At 42.3% G+C, this 27597-nt stretch overlaps 3 protein-coding genes and 1 long non-coding RNA gene across 5 annotated transcripts; 1 reads left to right on the top strand and 3 right to left on the bottom strand.

Moving 5' to 3' along the window:
• Window positions 1-121: 121 nt before the first annotated feature.
• LOC133481307 (uncharacterized) lies at window positions 122-25684 on the top strand. 2 transcript variants are annotated; one of them, XR_009789535.1, is made up of 4 exons: window positions 122-267; window positions 15011-15148; window positions 15422-16131; window positions 25078-25684. It is a non-coding gene; the product is annotated as an uncharacterized LOC133481307 (long non-coding RNA). The 2 variants fall into 2 exon arrangements; XR_009789528.1 differs by having other exon boundaries at window positions 15011-16131.
• LOC133481191 (alpha-N-acetylgalactosamine-specific lectin-like) lies at window positions 1533-3527 on the bottom strand. The gene is made up of 7 exons (XM_061780315.1): window positions 3472-3527; window positions 3293-3355; window positions 3194-3212; window positions 3008-3090; window positions 2782-2916; window positions 1922-2030; window positions 1533-1827 (listed from the first exon to the last, which is right to left on the bottom strand). The coding sequence occupies exons 2-7, from the start codon at window positions 3353-3355 to the stop codon at window positions 1748-1750; spliced, it is 489 nt and encodes a 162-aa protein (XP_061636299.1). The 5' UTR covers window positions 3472-3527; the 3' UTR covers window positions 1533-1747.
• Window positions 19372-20764, bottom strand: LOC133481133 (galactose-specific lectin nattectin-like). Its single transcript, XM_061780184.1, has 7 exons — window positions 20694-20764; window positions 20500-20562; window positions 20317-20341; window positions 20145-20230; window positions 19941-20072; window positions 19743-19854; window positions 19372-19649 (listed from the first exon to the last, which is right to left on the bottom strand). The coding sequence occupies exons 2-7, from the start codon at window positions 20560-20562 to the stop codon at window positions 19585-19587; spliced, it is 483 nt and encodes a 160-aa protein (XP_061636168.1). The 5' UTR covers window positions 20694-20764; the 3' UTR covers window positions 19372-19584.
• LOC133481247 (galactose-specific lectin nattectin-like) lies at window positions 25416-27026 on the bottom strand. The gene is made up of 7 exons (XM_061780429.1): window positions 26907-27026; window positions 26716-26778; window positions 26606-26621; window positions 26420-26505; window positions 26182-26316; window positions 25866-25977; window positions 25416-25686 (listed from the first exon to the last, which is right to left on the bottom strand). Exons 1-7 carry the CDS (start codon window positions 27015-27017, stop codon window positions 25613-25615), a joined length of 597 nt encoding a protein of 198 aa, XP_061636413.1. The 5' UTR covers window positions 27018-27026; the 3' UTR covers window positions 25416-25612.
• Window positions 27027-27597: the final 571 nt, after the last annotated feature.

Here is a 27597-nt window from a genome sequence, read left to right as displayed (position 1 = left end):
ACGGCCTGCCACCGGAGCTGCTGAGACAGTTCTACACAGCGGTCATCGAATCAGTCCTGTGTTCTTCCATCACAGTCTGGTTTGGTGCTGCGACAAAAAAGAACAAACTCCGACTGCAACGGACAATCAAAACTGCTGAAAGGATTGTCGGTACCCCCCTACCCAACCTTGAGGACTTGCACGCTGCCAGAACTAAGACAAGAGCTTGCAAAATCCTCTCGGACCCTCCGCATCCCGGTCACCAGCTCTTCCAGCTCCTTCCCTCAGGTAGGTGCTACCGATCAATGCAAACTAGAACTAGCAGACATTCCAACAGCTTCTTCCCTCTTGTGATCAACTTCTTAAACACCTAACCTACAATTCCATTACAACATGCTGGCAATTTTTTGACTTGAGTTCGTTGTCACATTTCTGTGGGGCCAATTATGTATTACTCGTGCACTCACTGTAGTTGTCTCGCAAGCTGCACTATTTGCATATACTGGCCACTCATGCCAGAGTAGCATCTGCTCCATTTGCACACTGATTGAGGAGTATCTGCAACATTTGCACAACCAACATTGTCCCAGCTTATCGCACTACTCGTCACTTTAAACCGCATACACTCCTTGAAGTCTCAGCGCCTTTTGCACAATGCTCATTGCACCGGACTATTGCAAAATGAGTCATTCGAACTGCTCTAAGTGCTGGAGGACTCTGCATCTTTTTGCACAATTGTAAAAAAAAAAAAAATGTACCGGCATTACCAGATAACTAGCAACCCTTTACTGCTCAGTTGTCGTACCAGAGCGGCTCCAACTACCGGAGACAAATTCCTTGTGTGTTTTTGGACATATTTGGCAAATAAAGATGATTCTGATTCTGATAGTGATTCTGATTCGACCCAGTTCTGTATCCGCTTTGTCCATATTTGGCTAAGACCGCCCCCTTTCCTCTGATTGGTTGCCTCCGTGTAGAAGAGCCAACCCTCACTACATGTGAGAGCACACGTGCTTGTTTTGTTGACAGCGGAGAGGTAGGCGGAGATCTTCGCTAGTGACGTCGACAAGCTGGAGAAATTCCTACGAGCCGATTTCAGGCCTCTCGGCAGAAAAACGTCAGGAGCTCAGGAATGCGTGGACCATTTGAATTCAGATTTGACATGTTTACTGAGGCACCATAGAGAATATTACATCCCAAATACTAGAAAAAGTTGGTTTTGCCTTTAAATCCTTCAGAGGGAAGGGTCGGTATAGGTAGGTAGTATCTAATAGGTAATGCCTAATATTTGTTTTATCTTTTACCTTCTTTTTGTCACTGCCCAGAGTCGATTATTTGCTGTATTTGCGATGCTTCGTGTGTTCCGTGAATGTAAACAGTCATGTGGGATACAGTATGTGTCACTTGAATTGTACATGGACATACACAGTCAAACAAATGTCATTTCGCCATTACAGTATTGCGCATTTGGACCTGCGATGTAAAGCCAACCTTATCTTTAAACCAACCAAGTTTGAAGATTTTGAAGAAAAGCAAAAAAGCACACCAACACGTTTTTAATGCGTAGACAACTTCCTTCATTTATTCGTCCCAACTTTTAAATTTAACATTTTTTTTTGGACTGACCACAACCAATAATCTCAGAAAGGTGCAGAAGAAGAAAATGATGGACTATGAAAGCAGACCTGGAAATAAGAAGGTTCTCCCTGAAGTATTTTGTCATCCAGATGGTAGGAAAGACATTTTGTTAGAAGATGCAATAAACTGATTAGTGTTTCTTGGTGATCACTTTTTTGGCACAAACAAATGAACTCAAATCGGTGCAGTCCTCATCATGCCACATTTCATCTGTAAGAGAAACAAATGTGACATTAAACCCTCTGAAAATTGAATTTCATTCCTAAATAGCAACAACAAAGTAAAGAAATTAGGTTTTTTTTACCATCGCTATTAATGTCCACACAGTCCTCGTTGTCAAGGTCGTCTGGCTGAGTGGCCGCAAAGTCAGTGAAAACCCCAAATGTGCCATCAGTCCACATGAAGTCATTCTCCTGAAAGACAACAATCCCATTTGAAGGAGTCACAAGGGAAGGACTGCTCGGATTTGATTTGTTTGCCTCGAGATCATTTTAACACCTTCGTTATGTTTCAACATTATTAGCTTAATACAGGATCATCGTGAAACTCATGTTTGACGTCATAGTAGATTCTAAGGTAGGAGTGTGGAGGGCAAGGTCAGGTGATAAGAAAAGTGAATTTATAAAGTTGAACTCCCAAATTCTGAGAAAGTGGCTAAGTGACAAGCGTCCACCTGTCGGTGGCGCCGCATGATGTGTTCCCGGTCACGTCTCACAAAGTCCGAACCCTCAACTCTACACATCTTTCCTTTAAGATTGAGCTTAGAGGACATGTTCATTTTCTATGCGACAAAAAATATTTGTACTGAAAACAAGTGTCATGACATTATGTGTCGGCTCTGACTCGGCAGGAGCTTGTTATGGCGCGTACTGGGGAAAAAAAAAAAAGTTTTTTAAATGCCAGTGGAGTATGAAAAAAAACAAAACTTAGCTTGAAAGAAGTGAAAATTGTCTAAAAACAAGGTGATGAGTGCAGTGTATCATAGTGTATAGTAATAATAAAAATTATTATTATCAATGTTATTATTATCTATTAGTGGCGAGGCTAACCCTATTTTGGGTCACCCACCAAATTCAGAAGAGGGCGTTCCAAAATTAGGTCACGGTCTCAGCCCACCCAAAATACTCAAGCTAGACCCGCCCCTGGTACTGGTTAATGTTTTACCTGGATTGTGTCATGATACGCAATCCAAGTGTTCTTGAAAGTGCCAGCTGCATCTCTGATCAATTCAACAACGACTGCGTTTTCCAAAGCGCTGCCGATGGAAACCAGATTCCCGCCGAGAATGTTGCAGACGCTCTGGTGGCGAGAAGAAAACATTCTGTTCAAGATCGCTTCCTGTAAAAGCATTCGAGCGACATCACAACTACTGTGTGAAAGTCTTCCAAACCTCTGCGTCTGAAAAGTTTCTCGGTTCATGTTGGAAGATGAGACAACGATCATTCAAACGTGTATAGCCTTCAGGACAGTAACCTGCAACAAAATTTTAGCCCTTTTAGTCAAATCCAACTCAGTCTGGCGTCAGATGCCTCCAAACTCTCTGGGGAAGAGTGATCATTAGGTTACAGTGACCGACCTTTCATTGTTTGGCACGACTGTGAAGAAGAAAAGCAAGACGGCAAATCAGTGACGATGAGCAAATATATACATTTATGGAAGTGAGGTTTCGACTTACAACTCCGGCCAACAGTCCACACATCCCGCAGAGGAGGAGCAACGAGCGAAGAGCCAACGCCATCTGTGCGACGACAGAAGAATGCACTTCTTCATTTGAACATCACTTACAGTCTGAAATCTATCAAAGTTGTCTTGGAAAATCAGTTGTTAGTCATTAGTTTAGTCGAGTTAAGTTACCTTTGCAGTGGTGACACTTGATGCTGACAACGACAACGAGCAGTCCTTTTATACGCTGGGTTGACGCAGCCCTGGAATGTAAAATAGCGCAATCGTCGCCATGTCACATGACACACCCGACGAGTTCTCGACCGCCATTTGGAAGCCGTTCAAGTTAGTTGCCGCACCTGTGCACATTTCTTTTTGTTTCAACAAATGTAACATAAAAAAGTTTTTTTTTTTAATTCACATGATGTGTATCTGAGCAATTATCCTTAAACAAAGTCTAAATGAGAGTTGAGTCATTCAGCGGTTCTGTTTTTCAGGATATATTTTCTGTTTCGTCACAAGGAACTGGTGACATTCTTGACATTAGTGAAACAAGAAGCACAAGATGAGAAGCAGGGTGGTACTCCTGCATACAAGGAAATGTTCTCCTGACTTAATTGGTCAACTTAACTGAGTCACGTCAGCATAATTCATTAAGTATAAAACACCTTCAAAATGACGGAAGGCATTTTGGACCCTTCCCTCCTTAATTGATGACACACCCAACCGCACGGTTGTTTGGTATGCCGCTATCCCAGTTCAATCAACTCACTATCATTTCAAAAGTATGTTTTTTAGACAAGAGATTGGAGGGTTGGGTTCATTAAGAGGGTCTGAAAGCCTTTTTCACAGCTAGAAAACTCAACAATTTTTGCATACGCATGAATCCTCTTCAAGTTTTCATCACACGTTCGGGCCAACTGTCCTCTTCCTTACAAGCATCTGAGCATTACTTTCTGAACTTTGGAAGATTGCAAAGGCGTTTAGGAAAAATCGTCAGCGAATGTTTTTTGGAGTTTTGCTAATTTGCTCAATTTTCAGCCACAAACACGGTTTGAAGTGGATTTGTTGTACGTAAAATCAAGATTTCATATACCTCGGAGACGCTCTTGGAATTGCTCTTTATGAAGATTCATAAATCACCTTTTGGGGACTGCAGCATGCCTGAAAACTCACCAGTTTTCGCATACACACGCACACACATTTCATCATCATCAGCAGCCATTATCTATCCACTGCAGGATGAAGGCCTCTTTTTTCATTCATTTTGCAATTTGTTGCCAGTGTATTCTGGTGTGTTTCATGATTTCATCTATCCATCCTTTTCTTTTCAAGATTGTTCTTGAATATCACACTAAGCCTTCCAGGCAAGCTTTATGCGGCGTTCAACTTCAGCGCTTGTATTTCCATCCATTGTTACAAATTGGCCTAAATAGTGGTAGTTGTAGTTGTAGGCGTCTAGGACATAGTCCTCCATTTTGATATCTTTTTGTGGACAGTAACGATTGAACATGACCTTTGTTTTGCTTTTGTTCATTTTCAGACCTGAGCGACGGCTTTCTAACTCTAATTCCTGAATACGACGCTGTAGTTGTTCAGCATCGTAGGAGAATAACACGATGTCGTCTGCAAAACGAAGATGGCTCAAATAATTTGATATATATATTATATATGTTTGTTTGTATGTCTGTATGTTAGGGTCCAAGCCGTCAGTGAGAAAGTGCCACAATTTAACATCGCCCATCTGTCGAGTATGCTCGCTTCCGATTTGTTCTCATGTGGGTGAATTCCTTCTCAGCAGTTCATCCTCTCATGATAAATGCGTCCGCCCAATTTCATGCTTGTTGACTTTTGTTTTGGGTCAGAAATTGATGAATTTTCATGCATGTTGAGGCCAACTGGGAGACAGTTGATCAAATCTTGATTTGAGATGTACCTTGTTTTTGTCAAATGTCTGAAAATTGTGCTTGAAAATCAAGCAGAATTAGCATAAAAAGCGACTTCCCGTAGTTGCCCGAACGCCTTAAGAGGTCAGAGAGAAATGCATAAAGTAATCATTGCGGTTGGCTTCAGTAGTTGGCGACAGGGCGGCGCCCCTGCATTCACACAAATATTGTCTTTCTGTCTCTGTTAATTACTCGAACGTCACAACGCAGAACACACCTTCGCAGGTTAATTAGGATAATTATGACATACCGTACGGCATGCATCAGCTGATTGCTTGATATGTCACTTCAGTTTCTTGAAGCTGGCAACTGTCAAAACTGCCCACATTGCTGTGTCCTAAAAAAAAAAACATGAAAAAGCTCACGTTAAACATGAATAGTAATAGTGACGTGATGAAAAGGCCGCATTGACGTTTGCAGGAGCACAGCGAACGTTCGGTCACTTCGCAATCTTGCTGTTGTTAAATCGCGGAGGTCCCCCTTTGCGTCTGGGCCAGAAAATGGAAATGTTGCTCTTTCTTTTTCATTTCTTTATTTGTAAGCATTGACGTCAAAAGGCCTTGTGTGCAAGGTTGCTTGCGAATCAAAAGCGCTCCCGCCACCTTCCCGGTCCGGCTGGACCGTCATCGGCGGGCTTCCCAGTCACCGATTAGTGGTTCGGTGGCAAGTAAATGCTTACGTTAGTTATCTTCTCACCTTTCAAATTAGCAGACTTTGATTCAAACCTTTTTAGCCACTAACGTTTTCATTTTATCTTTGGCTTTAAAATCAGGTAGTTGAGTTTGTTTGATTGGATTCCACAGATATTTCTTCCCCCCCCCTTTCATGAGATGATACGGAGGGCACGAGTTGCAGTCCCACTGAGGACAAAAAAAAAACAAAGCAAAAATGACAACTCGCTCGTCTGCTTGCTGGCTACTCTCAAAGTTCAAGTGGTGCAGCCAAATCGCTCCTTGCGTGTCTGCATGTGTGTGCTCTGCTTCTCAGTTTCAGTTTCAGTTTATTTTTGAAAGGGGACAATGCAATTTCATAAAACACATGAAGTACACATGGTTAAAAAAGCCAGAATTAGCCAGAAGGCTAGTTCTGTGTAGTGTGCACCACAAATTATACATGGGAGCGTGAGTTGAATTTCCCCTTGGGGACCACAGCAAAGCACGCTACCAGATTTCAGATCTTTGTCATGTTCAGTGTGGATTATTGCTTTAATTTTGCTTTATGCACACACAAAAGGTGCATTCATTTTTTTTTTTTTTTTTTTTGCAATTAGTTTTAAAGGAGCATTATGCATCATGCAGAGCCCCAGAGTTTGAAAAACAATTGATAAACACGCTACCTACAAGTTGACACGGCAATCGAGTAAGTGACACAATTCTTCATGCGCATGAAGCCACCGTTGTGTAATATAACCCGATCCCCCACCAACACACACATTTGTAAAGCAAGCGCTCCTTTGAGATTCATTTGCCTTTTCACTTGTGAAGGCAGCATTTCATCACCAAGCCACTGAAAGACACTTGCCAATGAGGGGAGCGGTGTGGCGCATGATGTGGCTAAACACAAATGTTAGCCCCAAATTATTCTGACATTATTATCATGCACGTCCACACATCGCCTCTAGGTGGTGCTCAAGCACCAGCCCTTTTGTCCTGGATGAAAAAAGTGCCGTTTTCGCCGCAGCCCATTTCTTTTCTTCAGTTATTAATATATCCATCCATCCATTTTCTGAGCCGCTTCTCCTCACTAGGGTCGCGGGCGTGCTGGAGCCTATCCCAGCTGCCATCGGGCAGGAGGCGGGGTACACCCTGAACTGGTTGCCAGCCAATCGCAGGGCACATAGAAACAAACAACCATTCGCACTCACAGTCATGCCTACGGGTAATTTAGAGTCTCCAATTAATCAATGTTTTTGGGATGTGGGAGGAAACCGGAGTGCCCGGAGAAAACCCACGCAGGCACGGGGAGAACATGCAAACTCCACACAGGCGGGGACAGGGATTGAACCCCGCACCTCAGAACTGTGAGGCTGACGCTCTAACCGGTCGGCCACCGTGCCGCCTGTTATTAATATATATTAAAACAAAAAGAAAAAAAAGCCCATCTCTGACATAAATTTCATTCAACGTGTTTTAAAAATTCTTATTTATTTGAGTCCTTGGGAGAATTGTACATATCGCTGGTTTTGAAGACAGGACAAATGGTTTTGAGGTGATAGAAAAGACTGGAGGTTTGTGAATGTAGTTTGAATCTTTGGATTTGTGTCTAAGGTTTTGAGAAAATGGGTTGAGGCTAGACTTGACTGTTAGCATTGAACTCCAGCATTACACGTCGCTGGCGAACTCCGAATGAAGCTTAACGAAGCAATGACGACCAGTCACAGAGAAATATGTAAACGTGGCGAGCTCAAACTGTCAGTAAGCTCATTCGTTGAGTTCGTTCAGTGTGAAGCGCATCCTGACTGCAACCATCAGGTGGGAACCTACAGCCTTCATCAAAGAACATGTTTTCAGTACAGAAAAAGGAACACTCACTCTCTTCGTCACAACCCCGAGCCACAATATTCACGGTGAACATAAAAACAACAACACAAGGTGGCACAATTAACAAACCAGAACATGACAGCAGAGCACGACTTACATAAGACAATTAACACTGGCAACGTCTGTCCTGCAAGAAAAACTTCAGACGCTGCACTAGCCTACTTTCATCACCACTCAAAAGAAACCTCTCGTAATTTAGCCTGTATATTCCAAACTTAATTTTTGTACCCCCCCCCCCCCCCCCCCCCCCCCACCCACCCTCCCATGCATCAGCCCACCTTTTTGGACATGTTCGATAGGATTTAGATCAGGGCTGGTCAGGTACCGACACTGATCTCAAAACATCAGCTCAGAGAGGCTGATATTTTGTTCTTAGCCATTAGTGGCTATTTGGGTCGTTATTCTGTTGGCGTGCTGCAGTGATTTTACCTTTTATTAACACCACTGAGCAGTGAACAGACCAAACTTGCAAAGTTTTCATTGCGGCTTTGTTCCACATGCTTCCGGGCACACAATATCACATTCAATTATTATTATTCAGAAGTACGTTCAGGGATGCCATACACTACATGTGCCCTGGGCCAAGAATGGAAAGAAAGAACCGGAATGCCTCAGCAGTCTTGTTTTTGGAGAGTTTGATAATTGTGGGGATATTATATCCTTGCAGTTGATGTTGAATCCATTCATATAACCATAGAAAGATGATCTACCACCTGAAAGAAACCAGCTGAGTCTAATAATCAAATGAGCACGCAATATAGGCGATCACTGAAACAATCCACGTGAATGGTAAAATGCCAGAATGCAGTCATTTTATTTGGACTAATAATTAAACTTGGTATCTTTGCATTTTCATGGATTTCAAACGTTGTTTTCTCATCAAATACTCCACGTCCCTTTAGTTTCTTTCTTTCTTTCTTTTTTTTTAAAACTGAATGAATTGAATAACATATCCAACAGCAAAATGCTTTACTGTTTAGTAGACATTTGTTATCCTACTTTGGCAAACTTGCTTGACTGACAGCAAACAATAAATCAATAAATGTACCTAGCTTAAAAAAGTGAATTTTGTAATAAGGCAAAGAATACAGAAACCGCTGAAGTTTGATCTTAGAATAGTCGACATTTTATTTGTGAAGGCATTGGTGGTTGGAGGGCCAAGTAGTTTTAGCAGGAGTACATTTAGATCAAATATACAAGCAGCTGTTATCCTTTTTTTTACATATTTAGAATTGTCTTCAATCGCAATGTAATGTCCAGTATCACTCACTTCGCACACGCTCACACCACTCACAGTATATATTTTTCTCACTAATCACTTCTGGGCACATACACATATCAAAGGGTTCCTGGGGGACTGCTATGGGGTCGGGAGGGTGTGGGTGTCGGAGCGGGTTTCGGCACATTTGTGCTGTTTCCCGGTCCGTGCGCCCTGGATTTGAAATGCATCGCACACACTCATCCCCACATTTTAATGCACCACATACACCCATCTCTGGGGAGAGTTGAGTGGGTGGGGGGGATTAGGCAGTAGTGCCTGGCAGCCCTATCGGCTCACTGGGCTCTCCAGATTTTAATGCACCACACCACTCGGGGGGTCATTGGGTCCCTGCGGCCCCCACCGGCTGGCCAGACATTGGGGCGCCTAGGTGGGGCCGGCGGACCGCCGTGGGTCCCACGGTGTGGGCCGTGTCCCGTCCGCCGGGCTGCTCTCGGGTGGACCCCTCGGCCTGATCCCGCCCCTCGATTGATCGGGTGGGGTGCATACTTGGTTTTGTTGAATTAAATACTCAAAAGACAAGTTTAGTTTATCAGGATTCTTATTTGGGAAAAACAGATCCCCACCAAACATTAAAAGAACCGGGAAGAAGAAATTCCATAAAGGACTTTTTCCGTGCGAGGCCGGCTGCGCAACTCCTGGGTCTCGCTTAGAATTCCTAACACTGTACTCGTGTGCTACTTAAAGCCCAAGTTACACAAAAAACAACTCATTGAGGTGAAATCATTTGCTGACTGGTCACACCCATGCCATCAGTGCACCTGCAAAGGGACGTCAAAGTGGGAGGAAATATTGGAACGGTGGACCAGCTTCCCAAGCACGGGGGGCCCCTGGGCTTTTGTTAAGTTCTTGAGCTTTTTTTCTTGTATTTGAAGATGGTTTTTATACTCAAGCTTTTATTATGTTGCACATGCTGTAGTTATGTGTTTTTGTGTGTGTGTATATATATATATACTGTATATACCGTATTTTGAATGTAAAATATGTGCCTTGGCTCAATAAAGTTTGGGAATCACTGTCTTACGTAATGTAGCACACATCTTCAATCAATCAATCAATCTTAGGCAGTTAGATATAATATTTATATTCAAATATAGTTTTTCCATTTAAATATATAGTTAACATTTAGGTATAACATTTAATATTTGGATTTAACTAAAAAGAAAAAGATGATTTCAGTCATTTGATTGATCAGAAAAGATATATTAACTCTGGACCAAAGTGTTCAAATAATGGACAAAGAGAAGAATCGCTGCTTGTAATAGCAATAAAGTGGTTTACAACTACATATTGTACATTAACAATGACTGTGGAATGTCTTCGGCACCTCGCCATCTGCAAAAGTTCTCCCCTCATCTTCTTAGTGGTAACAGTGGCAGTCTAACTGAGTCCAGCCTTTAGGACAGCTGTTGAAGAAAGATCTTTAGCAAGAAAACAAGATACAAAGCATTCAATGAAATATAGGTTGATTTGCAAATCATTGTATTCTGTTTTTATTTATGTTTAACACAACGTCTCAACTACATTGGAATTGGGGTTGTAGATTGAGTTGACAGTCTCGCGGTTTTTAGTCTATCCTGATTCATATACACAGAGCAATGAACTGCTTTTGTTTTTGCCGCCCATAGCATCAAACATTGGAAGAGCAATCAGATCAGACTGGTTTTGCAACCACACAATTATGAAGTAAATAGTTGTGAGTCCCCTGGCTGGATCCCATGCAGATGGGTACAAGGGGTCAGACTGAAAAGAGCAGAGCTGAAAAAGAATGATAATTGAAGTGTACAAATAACGGGCCATTAAGTCTGTGTCAGGGAGACAACTCAGCTCAACTTTATGCTTATAGCACTTTAAAAAAAACAACTGCAGCTGAAACAAAGTGGTGTCCCGTCAATACATACATAAACATAACAAATGTCCATTTATCCATTCTCGGTGGCGCTTATCCTCACTAGGATTGCGGAAGTGCTGGAGCCCATCCAAGCTGATTTTGGGTGAGAGACGGGATGCACGCTGAACTGGTCGCCAACCAATCACAGGGCTAACATAACAATCAAATAAAAATAATAATAATAACAACAAGAATACTTCTAATTAAATATAAACATAGTACAGATGTAGAAAAAATAAGATAACAATAATGAGAAATAAATGGGGTACTATTGAAAGTGATGATGTGCTTGGTGTTTCCTGAGTCAACTTTGGTCAATTACAGGAGATGCCGTATGAGTAGCGACAAACTGGTTGGCAGCCATTTGAAACAAGAACTAGAAGGCCAACCAAGGTGGTTGGGATCTGAAAAGATGCAATCCTCACAGGTACATCCTACGGCGAAGCGCTACATGGAGCACCATCATAGTGACCCATCCACAGGACAGTGAGACTGACCATGTACCGCTGTCGCTAAGGAAATGAGACAGGCAAAAATAACTAAATAGGGAGAAAGAGCCTGAATTGACATGCGACTATATTCTCAGGCCTTAACCAAGGGCCAGAAATAGTCCCAGACGGACCCACACCATAGCTAAAAAAAAAAAGGTTACGATTCAAGACGTGGTGCACTTCTATTTTAACACATTCACTGCCATTGACGGCTTTAGAGGTCAAATATCCATGTTAACTGGGAAGGCCGGTTAAGAGCAGAGGGGGGTAGTAAAGCGTTACATTTACTCCATTACATTTACTCAAGTAACATTTTCCATAAACTGTACTTGTCAGAGTACTTTAAATGTACCGTACTTTTTACTTTTACTTGAGTATTTATGTGAAGAAGGATCGATACTTTTACTCTGTTACAATGATCGACATGCCAGTCGCTACTTTCATTTGTTCATTCTTGCGTGTGTGGATCTATTTTTAGATTCTATCTTCGACTTCCTCACCATGAAAGTTGGATAATGTCCCATTAATTCATCATGGTCAAGGAAATACATAAAATAATATTGTATAATAACATTTCAACATTTAGTGGCACATCCTGGATGCAAACATATGGGAGCTCTTCATCCTCCCAAAGGCCAGCTGGAAGAAATAAATTTTGAAGTATGACAGCATTATATTCTTGGCAAACCTTCATCACTGATTTTGCATAGCACTTTCATCCATGTGTACACAGTCCAGGTGCATCAAAGTTAGTGTAATCCTGATCGGAGCCATCAGTCCATAGAAAGTCTTCTTCCTGGAAGAAAAAGTCACATTTCAGTGAGTCTCTTTTCTTTAAGCTGGTGAAAAGATTGCGACTGGAGGAAACATTCATGTTCTATGTGGCAAAAAAACTATTTCTACAAATGACATGACTCAATTGCATCATGGAGTCCAATCCAGGCCTTGTCATCATTCTCACCCTGGCGAACCAGCTCCAGAACGAATGCGTTTTCCAGGTCACCAGATTCCCACCAAGAATGTTGCAGACGCTCTGATAATGAAAAGAGAGGAAAAAAAGGTCATTTCACTTGCTTGAGCCATCAGACAAGATATTCGGACTCTGGAACAAATTGTCAGCTGAAAACAGCTGCTTGTAATAACAAAAAATTATTTCACACGTTACCATTTTTCTCAAATATATTTCCAAAGGTGCTATTGACATGAAAATGTCACCAGATGTTGGGAACAACCAAGTAATCCATACGTACAACGAAAGCTCAGAAATGAAGTCGTGTGTAATAATGTGAAATGACACAGGGAAAAAGTATTGAAGACGCCAAGTGGTATTTATTGAATACTTTGTACAAAAGCCTTTGTTTGCAATGACAGCTTCAAGACGCCTCCTGTATGGAGAAACTAGTCGCATGCATTGCTCTGGTGGGACTTTGGCACATTCCTCCACACAAGCAGTATTCAAATCTTCAAGGTTCTGTGGGCTTCTTTTATAGACCTTAAGTTTCAGTTCTTTCCATAGATTTTCCATTGGATTCAAGTCATGTGACTGGCTGGGCTATTCTAGCAGCTTTATTAAGTTTTTTGTTGTTGTTTGTAATGTCAAAAACAAGTCAGCATTGCAAAAAAGCATGAAAAAAGAGTTGATAAGAAACTCAGAATTACAAAAATACAACATAGTTTGACATTGTCTCATTGAGTCATCATGATTTGGGAAATACTGTACATGTAAAAATATGAGAATACGATTAGTGTATCAGTTTGTCGTGGGGCACATCTTTGATGCAAACACATGAGAGCTCATCTGTGCAGGCCGCATCGTCCCAAAGGCTGTCTGTGAGAAATACATGTTTAGGTATGACAGCATTATTATGTTCTTCACAAACATCTACAGATTTTACTTACCACTTTCATCAATCTGTACACAGTGACCAGTTTCACGAGGCCCGTATTGCTCAAAGTGAGTGAAATCCTCATCCGAGCCATCAGTCCATAGGAAGTCCTCATTCTGCAAGACCGGAACAAAAATGCAATAAATGTCGAAAAAAAAGTCACAGGAACTCATGATAAAATTGTGTAACACAACCTTTTCAGTCAAGATTGAGTCGTTTAATGGTGAGGACGACAACCAGTAGTTGGAGTTGAAATGTTATAGATTTGTTCTGGCAAGAATTCAAGAATTGAAGAAGAGGCGGACCAAAAAAATTGTCTTTTGCAATAATGACTTAATTGATTATTAAAATGTAGAAAACCTGCAACAGCTGTTAATACCAGTGGAGCATGTCAGCCAGTCTCTTAGTTTAGTTCCACTATAGGGCTTCTATAGTTCGTTACTCAAGTTTCATTTCACCTGATTGTTCTGAAAGTTACATAAGATCTTCATGTGTCAATTTCCATGTGTCAAATTTCAGTATATATATATATCCACACACACACACATTGGAGGAAATACTTATTTGATCCCTCACACTGATTTTCTAAGTTCACCCACTGACAAAGACATCATGAGAGGTCTATCATTTTAATGGTAGGCTTATGTTGACAGTGAGAGACAGAATATCCAAAAGAAAATCGAGAAAATCACATTGTGTGAAATAAGTATTTGATCCCCTAGCAACAGTCAAGAATTCAGGCTCCCACAAGGTATATCCTCTCACTTTAAGAAAGTACTCCTCATCTAAACTCGTTAGCTGTATGAAAGACACCTATCACAACTTGTTAGCTGTATAAAAACACCAGTTCACAGAATCAATCACTCAGACACCAAGGGAGGCAAGACCAAAAAACGTTCTAAGGACATCAAGGACAAGATTGGAGACGTGCACAAGGCCCAAATGGGCTGCGAGACCAGTGATTGGCAAGACGCTGGGTGAGAAGGAGACAAGTGTTGATGCAATCATTAGACCATGGAAAAAACATAAAATGACTGTCAGTCTGGGGCTAAACTTGTTGCGTATCATTGATCATGAGAAAGGTTAGGTATCAGCCGGGGACTACACAGGAGCTTGTTGTTCTGGGAACACAGTCACCATGAAAAACATTGCCGCTGTAACACATTACGCCAGACGTGGGACCAAGTCATTGCTTTGCAAGTCTCAAGTCTTTGCCCTCAACTCCCGAGTCAAGTCTCAAGTCCTCCAGTCCTTTTGAGTTATTTTACCAACAAAATAAAAATACATTTCAAGATTTTTATATTTACAGTATATCCTGTATAATTAATATGTATATTATACACTTCGTTTACATATTTAATATATTCTAAAATCCAAATGTATTCATCAAAACAAATGTGATAAAGAAGGGCATTGAACCTTTATAAGAAAACCAAGGGACGGATCAAACATTTTTGCAACTTCAAAACCAGTTGATCTATGAAAATGCCATGCTACCACTGAATTTTCTCACTTTATTTCTGAAGTGGCATTAAACAGACCTGTCACCAATAAGAATTTGCATTCGGCAGTGCTGCAATTAGTAATCAAGTATTCCACTGACAATTCTATTGGAATAAACAAGTAGAAGGATACAATATAGTTTTGCTTGATTAAAGAGAAATTGTGAGTACACAATTATGTGTAAACTTTCACCAGAGACAACATGGCTTGGTGGGTAACTCGGCACTAGTGAACCGGGCAGTGCCGACCGTCTAAATTCCCCGGCTTCCTTCTACCGTGCCGCTGTCGTCGGGTGCCGTGTTCGCCTGTGACATTATGTCACCAACAATGAGGGTAAGTTGACTTGTGTGCTTATTGTTATGATTGTAGTCTACAATGCCCATTCAATTTTGAAGTTAAGCCACTAACGTGATTTTCCATCATATAAACTATAACCCCGCATTATTGGCACAGCCGTCACAGGACCCTTGAATAACAATAATAAACAAATAAACTAAACAAAAAATGCTTAATTCAATAGATTAGCCATTTTTCGTGCATTCATGAAAATACTAAATTCTAAATTTGTGTGACTTTTTCTCCTTTTACCTCTTGTTTTTCCATCAGTACGCTTCCACTCTCTTCGTGCATATAAAGTATCGTATATGTTTGTTGCTTGGCTCAAGCAAGAAGAGAAGCACAAAAAAGTACAAATAGCCAAGCCAAATAGCACTCAACGCGCCCGGCTGTCAAACTACTGAAGTTTGCAGACGACACCACTGACATCGGCCTCATCAAAGACGGTGGCGAGTCTGCATATCGACAGGAAGCGGAGTGGCCGGAGCTGCGGTGCGGCCGACGCAACCTGGAGCTGAACACGCTCAAGACTGTAGAGATGATCGTGGACTTCAGGAGGCCTCCTTCGCCATAGCTGCCCCTCACGCTTTCCAACTGCCCTGTGTCAACCGTAGAGACCTTCAAGTTCCTGGGAATTGAAGAGACCTGAAGAGGGCGATCAACATCAACTCCGTCCTCAAAAAGGCCCAGCAGAGGATGTACTTCTGAGAAAGCACAGCCTGCCGCGGGAGCTGCTGAGGCAGTTCTACACAGCGGTCATCGAATCGGTCCTGTGTTCTTCCATCACAGTCTGGTTTGTGCTGCTTCAAAAAAGGACAAACTCCGACTACAATGGACAATCAAAACTGCTGAAAAGACTGTCGGTACCCCCCTACCCACCCTTGAGGACTTGCACGCTGCCAGAACTAAGACAAGAGCGTGCAAAATCCTCTCGGACCCTCCGCATTCCGGTCTCCGGCTCTTCCGGATCCTTCCCTCAGGTAGGCGCTACCGATCAATGCAAACTAGAACTAGCAGACATTCCAACAGCTTCTTCCCTCTTGCAATCAACTTCTTAAACAGCTAACCTACAATTCCATTACAACATGCTGGCAATTTTTTTGACTTGAGTTCGTTGTCACATTTCTGTGGGGCCAATTATATATTACTCGTGCACTCACTGTGGTAGTCTCGCCACGCTGCAGTATTTGCATATCTGTTGTTGACCAATACTGGCCACTCATGCCAGAGTAGCATCTGCTCCATTTGCACACTTCGCTTGAAGTCTCGGCGCCCTTTGCACAATGGTCTTTGCACCGGACTATTGCAATATTAGTCTTTCCAACTGCTCTAAGTGCTAGAGGACTCTGCATCTTTTTGCACAATTGTCAAAAAATAAAAATAAATAATTAGCAACATTACTAGCAACTCTTATTGCTCAGTGACTGTTTTTTGTCAATGTGTTTATGTCTCCATAGTGTTCTCTGTCAATTGACTGTCTGTTGTCGTACTAGAGCGGCTCCAACTACCGGAGACAAATTCCTTGTGTGTTTTTTGGACATACTTGGCTAATAAATATGATTCTGATTCTGATTTTGACATTTGACAAGCGGTTCGAGTTACGGATTAAGTAAACTCATATGTCAAGGTAACAGCAGTGATTCTCAACTGGCGGGTCGGGACCCAAAAGTGGGTCACGGAGCAATTTTGGTGCGTCATGGATATCCATCCATCCATCCATTCTGTGAACCGTTTAACTTCACTAGGGTCGCAGGTGTGCTGGCGCTTTGGGCGAGAGGCGGGCTACACTCTAATAAAAAAATTATAATTCCAACTGTTAATATTGATTTCCTTTTATCTGGTTTGCATGATCATTTTGGTTGAAAATGCCCAAAATGTCCTCTTTCAAGCTATTCTAGTTGGCCTTTTCCACCTGGCATTTGAGAGGGTCCGATTTCTCATTATTATGTGACATGTTAATGAGCTTTGCTCTGATTGATTCGCTCAGCTTCCCTAATTTAAATACGGAAAACAGCTTGGCTCTAATTGGTCCATTTCATGGCGTCTGCTAGATATGATGTCATGTCCTTCGATGCCAAGTTCAGACTTGAATCCTTCTCATGAGTTTGATCGTGGGAGTTATGTATACACACGGAAGGCACATTCAAATCGAGGTAAATGGACTGTTCTTTTTTTTGTTTGTTTTTTTGGGAATTTGTATTTTTCAGATTTTCTGAAAAAGGTTGAAAAAAAAATGATTTAGGCTACTATGCTATTGGGCTAACAATATCTGCAAGTCATACAGTAAGTCTCAAGTCTTAACCAAGTTTCAATCAAGTCCTAAATTACTGTGACCAAAATGCATCAAGTCGAGTCACCACTAAATTCTAAGCAAGTGGAAGCAAGTCATGAGTCAGGACATACAATCTTCCCCAGTCACAATATGTACAGTACTGACACGTTAGCCACTTTCCACTCAATACGTGTACTTGTGTTATTAACACATCCACAATCACATAGTTTTGGTCCGGAACCAATGTCCGTATTTATTTGACTTTTCAATTAAACGCGTGATAAACAGGAGGCTGTCTGACATATCGGGGAGCTAAATGGCTTTAGTTGTTCAAATTCAAATTAAATTTTATTGTCTGTAACATAGTGCCAGAAAACGGTCTTTGGTCAAAGGCTCGAAGAACACAGTACATACACCCTAACAAATACATTGTAAAAATTCCAAATCTGACCAGCAATATTTGTCTTCAATCACATTCTGCAAAACAAATTCTGCTCAAAATGTCAGTTATCCCAATCTTTGATTATCCTCCAGTTCTGCCTCCAAATCACTCCGGTTTCCTCCCACATCCCAAAAATATGCATTAATTGGAGACTCTAAATTCCCCGTAGGAGTGAATGTGAGTGCGAATGGTTGTTTGTTTGTGTGTGCCCTGCGATTGGCTGGCAACCAGTTCAGGGTGTACCCCGCCTCCTGCCCGATGACAGCTGGGATAGGCTCCAGCACGCCCGCGACCCTAGTGAGGAGAAGCGGCTCAGAAAATGGATGGATGGATGGATGTCTGTAACATAGTGCCAGAAAACGGTCTTTGGTCAAAGGCTCGAAGAACACAGTACATACACCCTAACAAATACATTGTAAAAACTCCAAATCTGACCAGCAATATTTGTCTTCAATCACATTCTGCAAAACAAATTCTGCTCAAAATGTCAGTTATCCCAATCTTTGATTATCCTCCAGTTCTGCCTCCAAATCACTCCGGTTTCCTCCCACATCCCAAAAATATGCATTAATTGGAGACTCTAAATTCCCCGTAGGAGTGAATGTGAGTGCGAATGGTTGTTTGTTTGTGTGTGCCCTGCGATTGGCTGGCAACCAGTTCAGGGTGTACCCCGCCTCCTGCCCGATGACAGCTGGGATAGGCTCCAGCACGCCCGCGACCCTAGTGAGGAGAAGCGGCTCAGAAAATGGATGGATGGATGGATGGATTAAATAAAGGTTAAATAAATGAATGGGGGGGGGGGACTGTTGGCGCCCCCCGCAGGCAGAACTCTGTAAGGACCCCACCCTAGATGCTCTGATCGCCTTTGACCTGACAGTGTGCCTCCCTATGACCCGCATGTAGAAATTCAGCCCTGCTTGTGTTGAATCCCAATGAATTCAGAGATCTGCCCATATAAGCCCTTTCACACCGCCCATCACAGTTGTGTGTGTAAGTTAGCGCTGCTACAAAAGGGGGGTTCAAATCAACTGGCTAATTTGCCAGCTACCGATGAAGCCAAACAGAGACGGGATGGCACCTGTGCCTCACTTCTTTGTCTTGAAAGTAAATGACGCCGTTGCAGACGATGGCGCTGTCGTTGCCACGCATCGAATTACCCAAGTTGGCCAAGCCGCAAAAGCTGTGTGAATATGTATCGTGCAAACACAGAGATGTGACCCTTCTGGCAGTTCCGTTTGAAAGTCGAAAGAAATGCTGTATCTGCTGTTACATTTCGTACCAATTTTGTGGTAAAGCAGTATGAATGGGGCTAATATGGATCCTTGGCGCTGACCATGAACCTATATGAAGAGATGGGTGGCACTCGTGGGCCAATGATTTTGTATCAATATGAACCGAGCATGTAAGTACGCAGGACACACTCTGACATTCTGCGTGCCAGAAACGGCGAACAACAGGAATGCGCGCGCACACACACACACACACACACACACACAAACACATCGATGCAGAGACAGATTCCTTCATTTATTAGAGAGATAAGCCTGACATTCCAAAATTTGGTGTGGCTAATGGCAATCTACCACACACGAAGTGTGGAAAAGAAGAAGACATTTTGCAATAAATCCAGAAACAGAAAGACACCGCTGACGTCACGTAGAGACGTCAGGACCACAGAAAAGATGCGGTGGGAGAAGATAGGATGTTGGCAGTTGCGTCTTAATACACATCGGTGGCACAAACAAATGGAGCTGTTAAATCGCAGTCCTGATCGTTCCATGTGCCTGAAAGACGACACAGCGAACATGTTAACTGCAAGATTTAGACATCCACATATGATCTTGTCCATGATAGAAATCAAGACATGGGAAACATACTCAGTGTTGTGGCAAATGTCTGGACACAGTCTTCATCGGGATTGGAAGGCACTGCAATGAAGTCGACAAAAGTGTTGGCAGGTGTGCCATCGGTCCACACAAAGGTTCCCTCCTGGAAGACAAAGTCCCATTTGAATGAGTCAAACGTCATGATAACAACTGCTTGGATTTTCATCTCTGTCTTGGCTCGTGCTTTACCGTAGTTATGTCATTGTATCCAATCCAGGCATTGTCAGTAGAAGCAAAATTCGCGATCAGCGCGCTAACCACTTCGTCTTCTACAGCGTTTTGAATGGAAGCCAAATTCCCTCCAAGGCTAAGGCAGGTAATCTAAACAGACCGTGAAAAACGATATAAATTAAGTTCAGATTTGACTGGCATGTAATTGTTTGTTATTGTTACCTCTGCATCAGCAAAGTCTTGCAACTTGTCCACAACAAGGAAACAGCGTTCATTCAATCGAGTCCATCCCTTTGGACAGGAAGGAACTGAAAACGGGATTTCAGACACATTATATCATAGCAAACAGGTGTCAAGGATATCAAATCCCGTTGATCAAGTCACAGGTACCAACCTTTAACGACCTGGGAATCAGACCACTGTAAAGACAAACACGTTGCTCACTATTAGAATGCAATCACTGATGATGCATGTTCCTCACTGTGACTTAAATGTTTAAGCAGGGGGTCTACACTCACAATCTTGATCAAATTTCTAGGTGTTTTTTGCTAATGATATAAAGAATGATTTCACTTACGACTCCAGTCAAGAGTGCGCTGATCCCACAGAGGAGAAGCAAGGAGCGAATAGCAAATGCCATCTGCGCAATGATGGAAAAATACTTCATGTCAAGCAATTGATTGGTTTGTTGAAAACTATAGTCGCAGGCTTCGTCTTTCCTGGCATGAAAGCGAGCGCAAAGAGGTCGGCTGTAAAGCTGTGTCGTATTACCTTTGCAGTCGTGACGCTCGATGATGAGGATGTGTGGAGGACGACGACGAGCGGCCCTTTTATAAGTCAACTCGTGGAATGTTGAACGTGTCACTCGTGTCACGTGACGCATCAGACGAGTTCTCGTCCGCCCCGAGGAAACAATGGCGCTCAAAAGAAAAGAGTCAATGCGACTAATTTAGCCTCGACTTGTTTTTGTTCATTGGTTCCCTTCATGTGGCTGTGCGAGATGGTGTTGAACAAAGTGTATTCGACACGTGACATGCTCGTTGATGCACAACTCTCCTGTAGAACACGTGCAACATCATCTTACTACATCTAATGCGGCTTTTAACAAACATCTATGACCGAGTGTAAATGACAACATTTGGAGTTCTCCTTTGTTTGTTGCTCCATAAAAAGTGCAAGAGAGAAAGAGTGGGTCTGGAACCAGAATGCAACATTAGGCGTTGGAGAAGCAGGGCGGGTGCTCCTGCACACAAGGAAATGTTGTTCTGGTTAGTGCTTAATTAGTTGAGTTTGACTGCTCCACTCCCATGTCACACCCTGATCTCCTCCAAGTCAGGCGCTGTGATTTTGTGCACTACGAAGCGGAGAATGAGTCAGCAAAGTGTTTCCGGTTGCTGTGCCACTTGCAACGTTTGCTGGATAGACTCTGACCAGCTTGGCTGAAGAACGTTTGGGAGAAGAGGCTGCAGCTCTGCAGTGCACACAGTCAATCAGGACCCAGAGCAGTTTGCAATGCCCACAAGACTTCAAACATTGAAGAGATTTTGCTGGCACTTGTTGAGGTTAATGAGTGTACATAGCAGTCAAATGTTAAGCAGCGCAAAGAGCAGCAGCAGCAGCAGCTCAAACAAAGCTTGACCACGTCATCTGATGCCAACCGTTCGCTTCCTCTCCCATTGAATTCTTTGAAGAAGGCTTAGTATGTAATGCCTAACTGTGATCAGACTCAAACGTTCAGAACAAGAGGGTGAGGCAACCGCAAATGGACTCCATTCAGAAACTCGACATCATACCTTGGAAACGTAATGGCCTTCATTTTACACTCATTAACGATGACACACCCGACAACACAAACCCAGCCCGGGTGACGTCAATGCTGGTTCTTCGCTTGGTATGCCACTCGCCCTGTGTAATTGGCCCAACCGCTGCTTAAAATTCACTGATTAAAGATACTCCCATGGCGTGTTTGAATGTTGAGGCGTAGTCTCACCTGTGCTCTGACCGCAGCTCGTTAAGGGCCTAATCGGACTCCACATTTTACATTTTTTTGTTCCATTACTTTTGGTGTTCCGGATCAGCCTACACTAATGACTTTAAGTTTCTTTTGTGACTTTGTCCAATTCAGTGTGTCTAATAGCTTATTGCGAGCGCCACCAGAAATAAAAGTAATCAACTACAAAAACAAAGTTACAATCTCACTTCTGTTATTTTCTTCAGAAGAAAAGTGTGGGTTAAATGGTCTCGAGTCATTGGCAACCAGGCTGCTGTGGCACACTTGTGTTCTGTGAGTGGTCATCAGGTGTGCCGCGGGAAATTATCCAACTCCACCTCATTCGTCTGAGAATTAATATTATTTACAACTATACCTTTGATTATCTGTCTTTGCCAGCGATGTATCGTGACCGACAGAACACATGAGTTCCCGTCCTTCAGATGGTAGACGCTTACTAAAGTCTCTGACACGCATAAGGCCTTGTACAAACAATTTTAAAAGTTTGTTTATCTGTTTCAGATGCCACACGTGGAAATAAAAATAAAAAAATCTGACATTTAACAGTTTTGGTCATTACAGAACACCACGCGCAAAGATTCTGTTCCGCTGCCGATCTAGAATCAATGAAGTCCTCCAAGGGAGAACTATCGCATGATCACGTGATCGCACATAAATGAAGGAGAACTAACACTTGCAAATATGTTGCACCGATGTTTCCCCGAGTGTTTCTGAAAGGGACCGGAGGCGAGAGGGTTATAGAATGGCGGTGATGTCAAAAAAGACTTGCTTTGGAAAATACTTCTTCCTGTTTGGGGAACCCCCTTTTTGCTGGTGTTGGGCTGAAACCTCCTATGTCCAAATGTGGTCAATTTCATGTTTTTTTCACAAATATAGACTCTTGCTCAGTTGTGTGTGTTACTTTTATAAACCCAATTCCAATGAAGTTGGGACATTGTGTTAAACAAATAAAAACAGAGTACAATGATTTGCAAATCATGTTCGACCTATATTTAATTGAATACACTACAAAGACAAGATATTTAATGTTCAAACTGATCAACTTGATTGTTTTTAGCAAATAATCATTCACTTAGAATTTTATGGCTGCAACACGTTCCACAAAAGCTGGGACAGGTGGCAAAAAAGACTGAGAAAGTTGAGGAATGCTCATCAAACACGTGTTTGGAACATCCCACAGGTGAACAGGCTCATTGGGAACAGGTGGGTGCCATGATTGGGTAGAAAAGGAGCTTCCCTGAATTGCTCAGTCATTCACAAGCGAAGATGGGGCGAGGTTCACCTCTTTGTGAACAAGTGCGTGAGAAAATAGTCCAACAGTTTAAGGACAATGTTCCTCAACGTACAATTGCAAGGAATTAAGGGATTTCATCATCGACGGTCAATAATATTATCAAAAAGTTCAGAGAATCTGGAGAAATCACAGCTTGTAAGCGGCAAGGCCGAAAACCAACATGGAATGCCTGTGACCTTCGATCCCTCAGGTGGCACTGCATCAAAAACCGACATCAATATGTAAAGGATATCACCGCATGGGCTCTGGAACACTTCAGAAAACCAATGTCAGTAAATACAGTTCGGCGCTACATCCGTAAGTGCAACTTGAAACTCTACTATGCAAACCAAAAGCCATTTATCAACAACACCCAGAAATGCCACCGGCTTCTCTGGGCCCGAGCTCATCTAAGATGGACTGACGCGAAGTGGAAAAGTGTTCTGTGGTCCGACGAGTCCAGATTTCAAATTGTTTTGGGAAATTGTGCACGTCGTGTCCTCCGGGTCAAAGAGGAAAAGAACCATCCGGTCTGTTATGGACGCAAAGTTCAAAAGCCAGCATCTGTGATGGTATGGGGCTGTGTTAGTGCCAATGGCATGGGTAACTTACACATCTGTGAAGGCACCATTAATGCTGAAAGGTACATACAGGTTTTGGAGAAACATATGCTGCCATCCAAGCAATGTCTTTTTCATGGACACCCCAGCTTATTTCAGCAAGACAATGCCAAACCACATTCTGCACGTGTTACAACAGCGTGGCTTCGTAGTAAAAGAGTGCGGGTACTAGACTGGTCTGCCTGCAGTCCAGACCTGTCTCCCATTGAAAATGTGTGGCGCATTATGAAGCGTAAAATACGAGAACAGAGACCCCGGACTGTTGAGTGGCTGAAGCTGTACATCGGGCAAGAATGGGAAAGAATTCCACCTACAAAGCTTCAACAATTAGTGTCCTCAGTTCCCAAACGTTTATTGAATGTTGTTAAAAGAAAAGGTGATGTAACACAGTGGTAAACATGACCCTGTCCCAGCTTTTTTGCAACGTGTTGCAGCCATAAAATTCTAAGTTAATGATTATTTGCTAAAAACAATTAAGTTGATCAGTTTGAACATTAAATATTTTGTCTTTGGGGTTGTACAAATTCTTCTTCTTTTTCTTGTTTTACGGTGGTTGGCATTCAGCTTTATGTTGCATTACCGCCACTACAAATTATTGACCAGACCTGGTTGGAAAATGTCCAGATTTCTTTGACAATCCAATGTTAACGACATCAACAAACCTTCTTTTCTTCTTTCTCCTGTAAAGTGACGGTTTTGGAGATATGAGCTTTCTGCCCTGTGCTGAACCAACCCGCTGGCCACCCCATCGTACATGGTCAATTATCTGTGAAAAATGTCTGGTTAGATTTTGATCAGTTTCCGCGCCCCCCCCAAACCTTTAGCTAATCATTCCCAAAGTGTACATAAGTATAAAGTAATTTGTACAAACTACAGGAAAATACATTCCTTGTATTTTTTTAACATACTTGGCAAATACTGTCGATGATTCTGTAACTGTTGGAACTTTGGGGTGTTTGGAGTCTGACCCAAATTTTCACCAAAGATATGCCCCAAAGTCAAGATAAGTCTCAAAGGATTACCTCTGCATACTCAACTTGCCTTTTGACAGACTTTTTGTAAAAAGAAAAGGAAGTCAGGGCACCTAGTTTTCACAGCAGAAATGACTCCCGGGATCTCCAAACACTTCAGTCGAGCATCAGGGAGCATTTATCAAAGCAGTTGTGTGGCCAAACATATTGAATGCCCTTTTCTTTCGGTAACAGTTGGAAGCTTGTGTTTTCTTTGATCCTCTTTGTGTTTACGTGATAGGATCCTTGACAAAAGACTATAATTTTGGATCTCGTTTGACTGATGTGGTGCATTGGAAGTCCATGGGTTTGTGATGTCTGACAAGAAGGATCACCTCGTGAACATGTAAACTGCTGCCTTGGCATCTAGCCGCTGACTGGCATGCGAGCAGCCATGCAGTGTGTTTGTGTTCAGGTAGGTGTATGTTGCATTTTTCATGACAGTGCTTGGTTTCATTTTTATACTTGTGCCGCAGTCCATGTTAACAAATGAGGTGTTTCTCCTAAGTCAATAAACTGTCAAGGTTGGAGGTTGACCATTGAGCAAAGTAAGCAGACTCGCATACACAAACAAACAGGTGCGTTGAGAGATTCCTTCATTTATTACAGATACCCTTTGACCTTCCAAATTTGATTGCCATCAAGAAAAAATTGAACTGCGTAGGAGACAAAAGATAGATACAAAGATACCACTGGAAGTCAGCTATTTTCTCAGACGATTCTTAAGATTTTGGAAAAGACATTTTTGAAGATTGATGCGATGGTGGTTGAGTTGATTAGTGCTCGTGTGCTTCTTTGATGCAGACAAAGAAATTTAGGTCAGTGCATTGGTCATCATTCCATGCCTCCGCTGTAGAAAGAGAGAGAGCATTAGATGAGACACTATGACCTTCCCTGCAGGTAGGATTGACTGCAAATAGTTTGTTGTATTCTCTGATATAATATAGTATTAACCAGTTGTAGCTCAAAGTACCCGAAAACATTTAACATTAATTAGTTCAGAGGCGTAGGTAAAGAAAACATTCTTACTTTCATCAGAAATCTCCACACAGTCTTCCATGTCATTAAAGTCGTCAGGCTGAGGGGGGGTATATGCTTCAAAATCCACAGGTGAGCCGTCAGTCCAGAGGAAGGTTCCCTCCTGCAATCGAGTCAGACGCAAAGACGGCGTGTACATGATTGTGCTCAATTCTGTGGTGACGTCCACAGTCGTACTAGACTGTCAACTGTCAGTCTGCAGAACAAGGAGTGAGGTGAGGACTGAAGATATTACAATTCATTTCCAACTAAGAATAAAACAACTGATACTGTTGCATGAGAACTTTTACACTGGTCAATGTTTTACCGCAACTCCATCATGGTGTCCAATCCAGGTGTCTTGAATGTTACCAAGCGTGTCACGAATCAGCTCGAGGACCAATGCGTTTTCCTTGGCGTCGAGGATAGAGACCAGATTCCCACCTCTAAGTATGCAGATTTGCTGATGGGAGAAAATAACAAAGGTGCAACTCAATGATTAGGATTAAAAGGCGTCATTTCATGTACTGTAATTTTATAAAGTGTTGGATCGCAGTCTGCCATACCTCTGCATCAATAAAAGTTCTCAGCTGTTGAACAAAGATGTAACAATGGTCATCCAACTGAGTCCAGCCCTTAGGACAGTAATTTCCTGCAACACAATTGTTGTGTTAGACAGAAAACAGCAATATGCCAACTCAATCTGGTGTCAAACCAAAATGAAAGTATCATAATAAAAGAAAGCGACAAACCATCCTTGTCTGCCCGCTGTGGAGAAGAAAACACGTTGTTAAAAACAGACTCAGATCTCGCCAACATGTAAATATGTTGATTAAAGTCATCAGGTGAACTTTTGACTTACGACTGCAGCCAAGAGTCCACTGATCCCGCAGAGGAGGAACAACGAGCGAAGAGTAAATGCCATCTGTGCAATGACAGAAAATTACAGAAGTGGCTCTTCAATGGTGACCGTGTAAAAACACAGTTGCTGAAATTGAGTTGTTGAAATGATACGAAAGGAATGGCAGTTGGTGTAAAGCTGCGTCGTGTTACCTTTGCAGTCCCGATGCTTGATGCTGAGAGGATGTGCTGAAGACGAAGGCGAGCAGGCCTTTTATAGGGTAGTTTGACGCAACCCTGGAATGTTGAATGTGTCATTCGCATCAATGTCAGGTGACATGTCCAACCAGTTTCTGCTCCAACTCGATTTATAAGGTGAACTTGTAAAAAGTACAAAAAAGCTTTTCATGTGCAGATTCAGCTCAAAACAAAAAGTCACAATGTCTTTTTTTTTTCTTTTTCTTTTTGGTCAAACGAAGCCCCCGTCGTCCTGCAACTTTCCGTCTGTGACAAATGGCTTTTGTGGGGAAAAGTATTGGCTGTTGTTATTCAGAGAGATCAGAGGGGGGCAACACAAATATTCCAGAACATTATATTCATAATATATGGCAAACCTCCTTTAGAGAGTGGTGAACAATTGGTGGCACAGGGGTGGGGTGTTGCCACAACATACCAGGAAATGTACTCTAAAGAAGTTGGTTAATTAGTAAAATGACTCTGTTGGAATCAGGAGAATGATAAGTGTCTGCGGGGAGAACTTTGCCCGAGGGAAAAAAATCATTTGTGCTGGAAAATATGAATGTATTAATCCTGAGGGAGGGAACACGCAAAGTTCCCATAAGAAGGTCTGAGCCAAGACTCAAACCTCTCCTCCGTCCGTCCGTGTGAGGCAGACGAGATAACG

Source organism: Phyllopteryx taeniolatus, chromosome 1, assembly GCF_024500385.1.
Source record: "Phyllopteryx taeniolatus isolate TA_2022b chromosome 1, UOR_Ptae_1.2, whole genome shotgun sequence".
In the NCBI taxonomy this organism is placed as follows: Eukaryota; Metazoa; Chordata; class Actinopteri; order Syngnathiformes; family Syngnathidae; genus Phyllopteryx; species Phyllopteryx taeniolatus.
The sequence above is the reverse complement of the archived record's forward strand: the minus strand, read 5'-3'. Positions and strand labels throughout refer to the sequence as shown.

Coding starts and splice junctions, on each gene's coding strand:
- LOC133481191 (XM_061780315.1), bottom strand. CDS start 3,355: ATGGCGTTGGCTCTTCGCTCGTTGCTCCTCCTCTGCGGGATGTGTGGA. Junction 2,031..2,781: donor CGTATCATGACACAATCCAG/GTAAAACATTAA, acceptor GTTGTCTTTCAG/GAGAATGACTTCATGTGGAC. Junction 1,828..1,921: donor TGTGGACATTAATAGCGATG/GTAAAAAAAACC, acceptor TTTCTCTTACAG/ATGAAATGTGGCATGATGAG.
- LOC133481133 (XM_061780184.1), bottom strand. CDS start 20,562: ATGGCATTTGCTATTCGCTCCTTGCTTCTCCTCTGTGGGATCAGCGCA. Junction 20,231..20,316: donor TGATTCCCAGGTCGTTAAAG/GTTGGTACCTGT, acceptor TCCCGTTTTCAG/TTCCTTCCTGTCCAAAGGGA. Junction 19,855..19,940: donor GATACAATGACATAACTACG/GTAAAGCACGAG, acceptor TTTGTCTTCCAG/GAGGGAACCTTTGTGTGGAC.
- LOC133481247 (XM_061780429.1), bottom strand. CDS start 27,017: ATGCGAATGACACATTCAACATTCCAGGGTTGCGTCAAACTACCCTAT. Junction 26,779..26,906: donor CAAGCATCGGGACTGCAAAG/GTAACACGACGC, acceptor GTCATTGCACAG/ATGGCATTTACTCTTCGCTC. Junction 26,317..26,419: donor GAACTTTTATTGATGCAGAG/GTATGGCAGACT, acceptor TTCTCCCATCAG/CAAATCTGCATACTTAGAGG.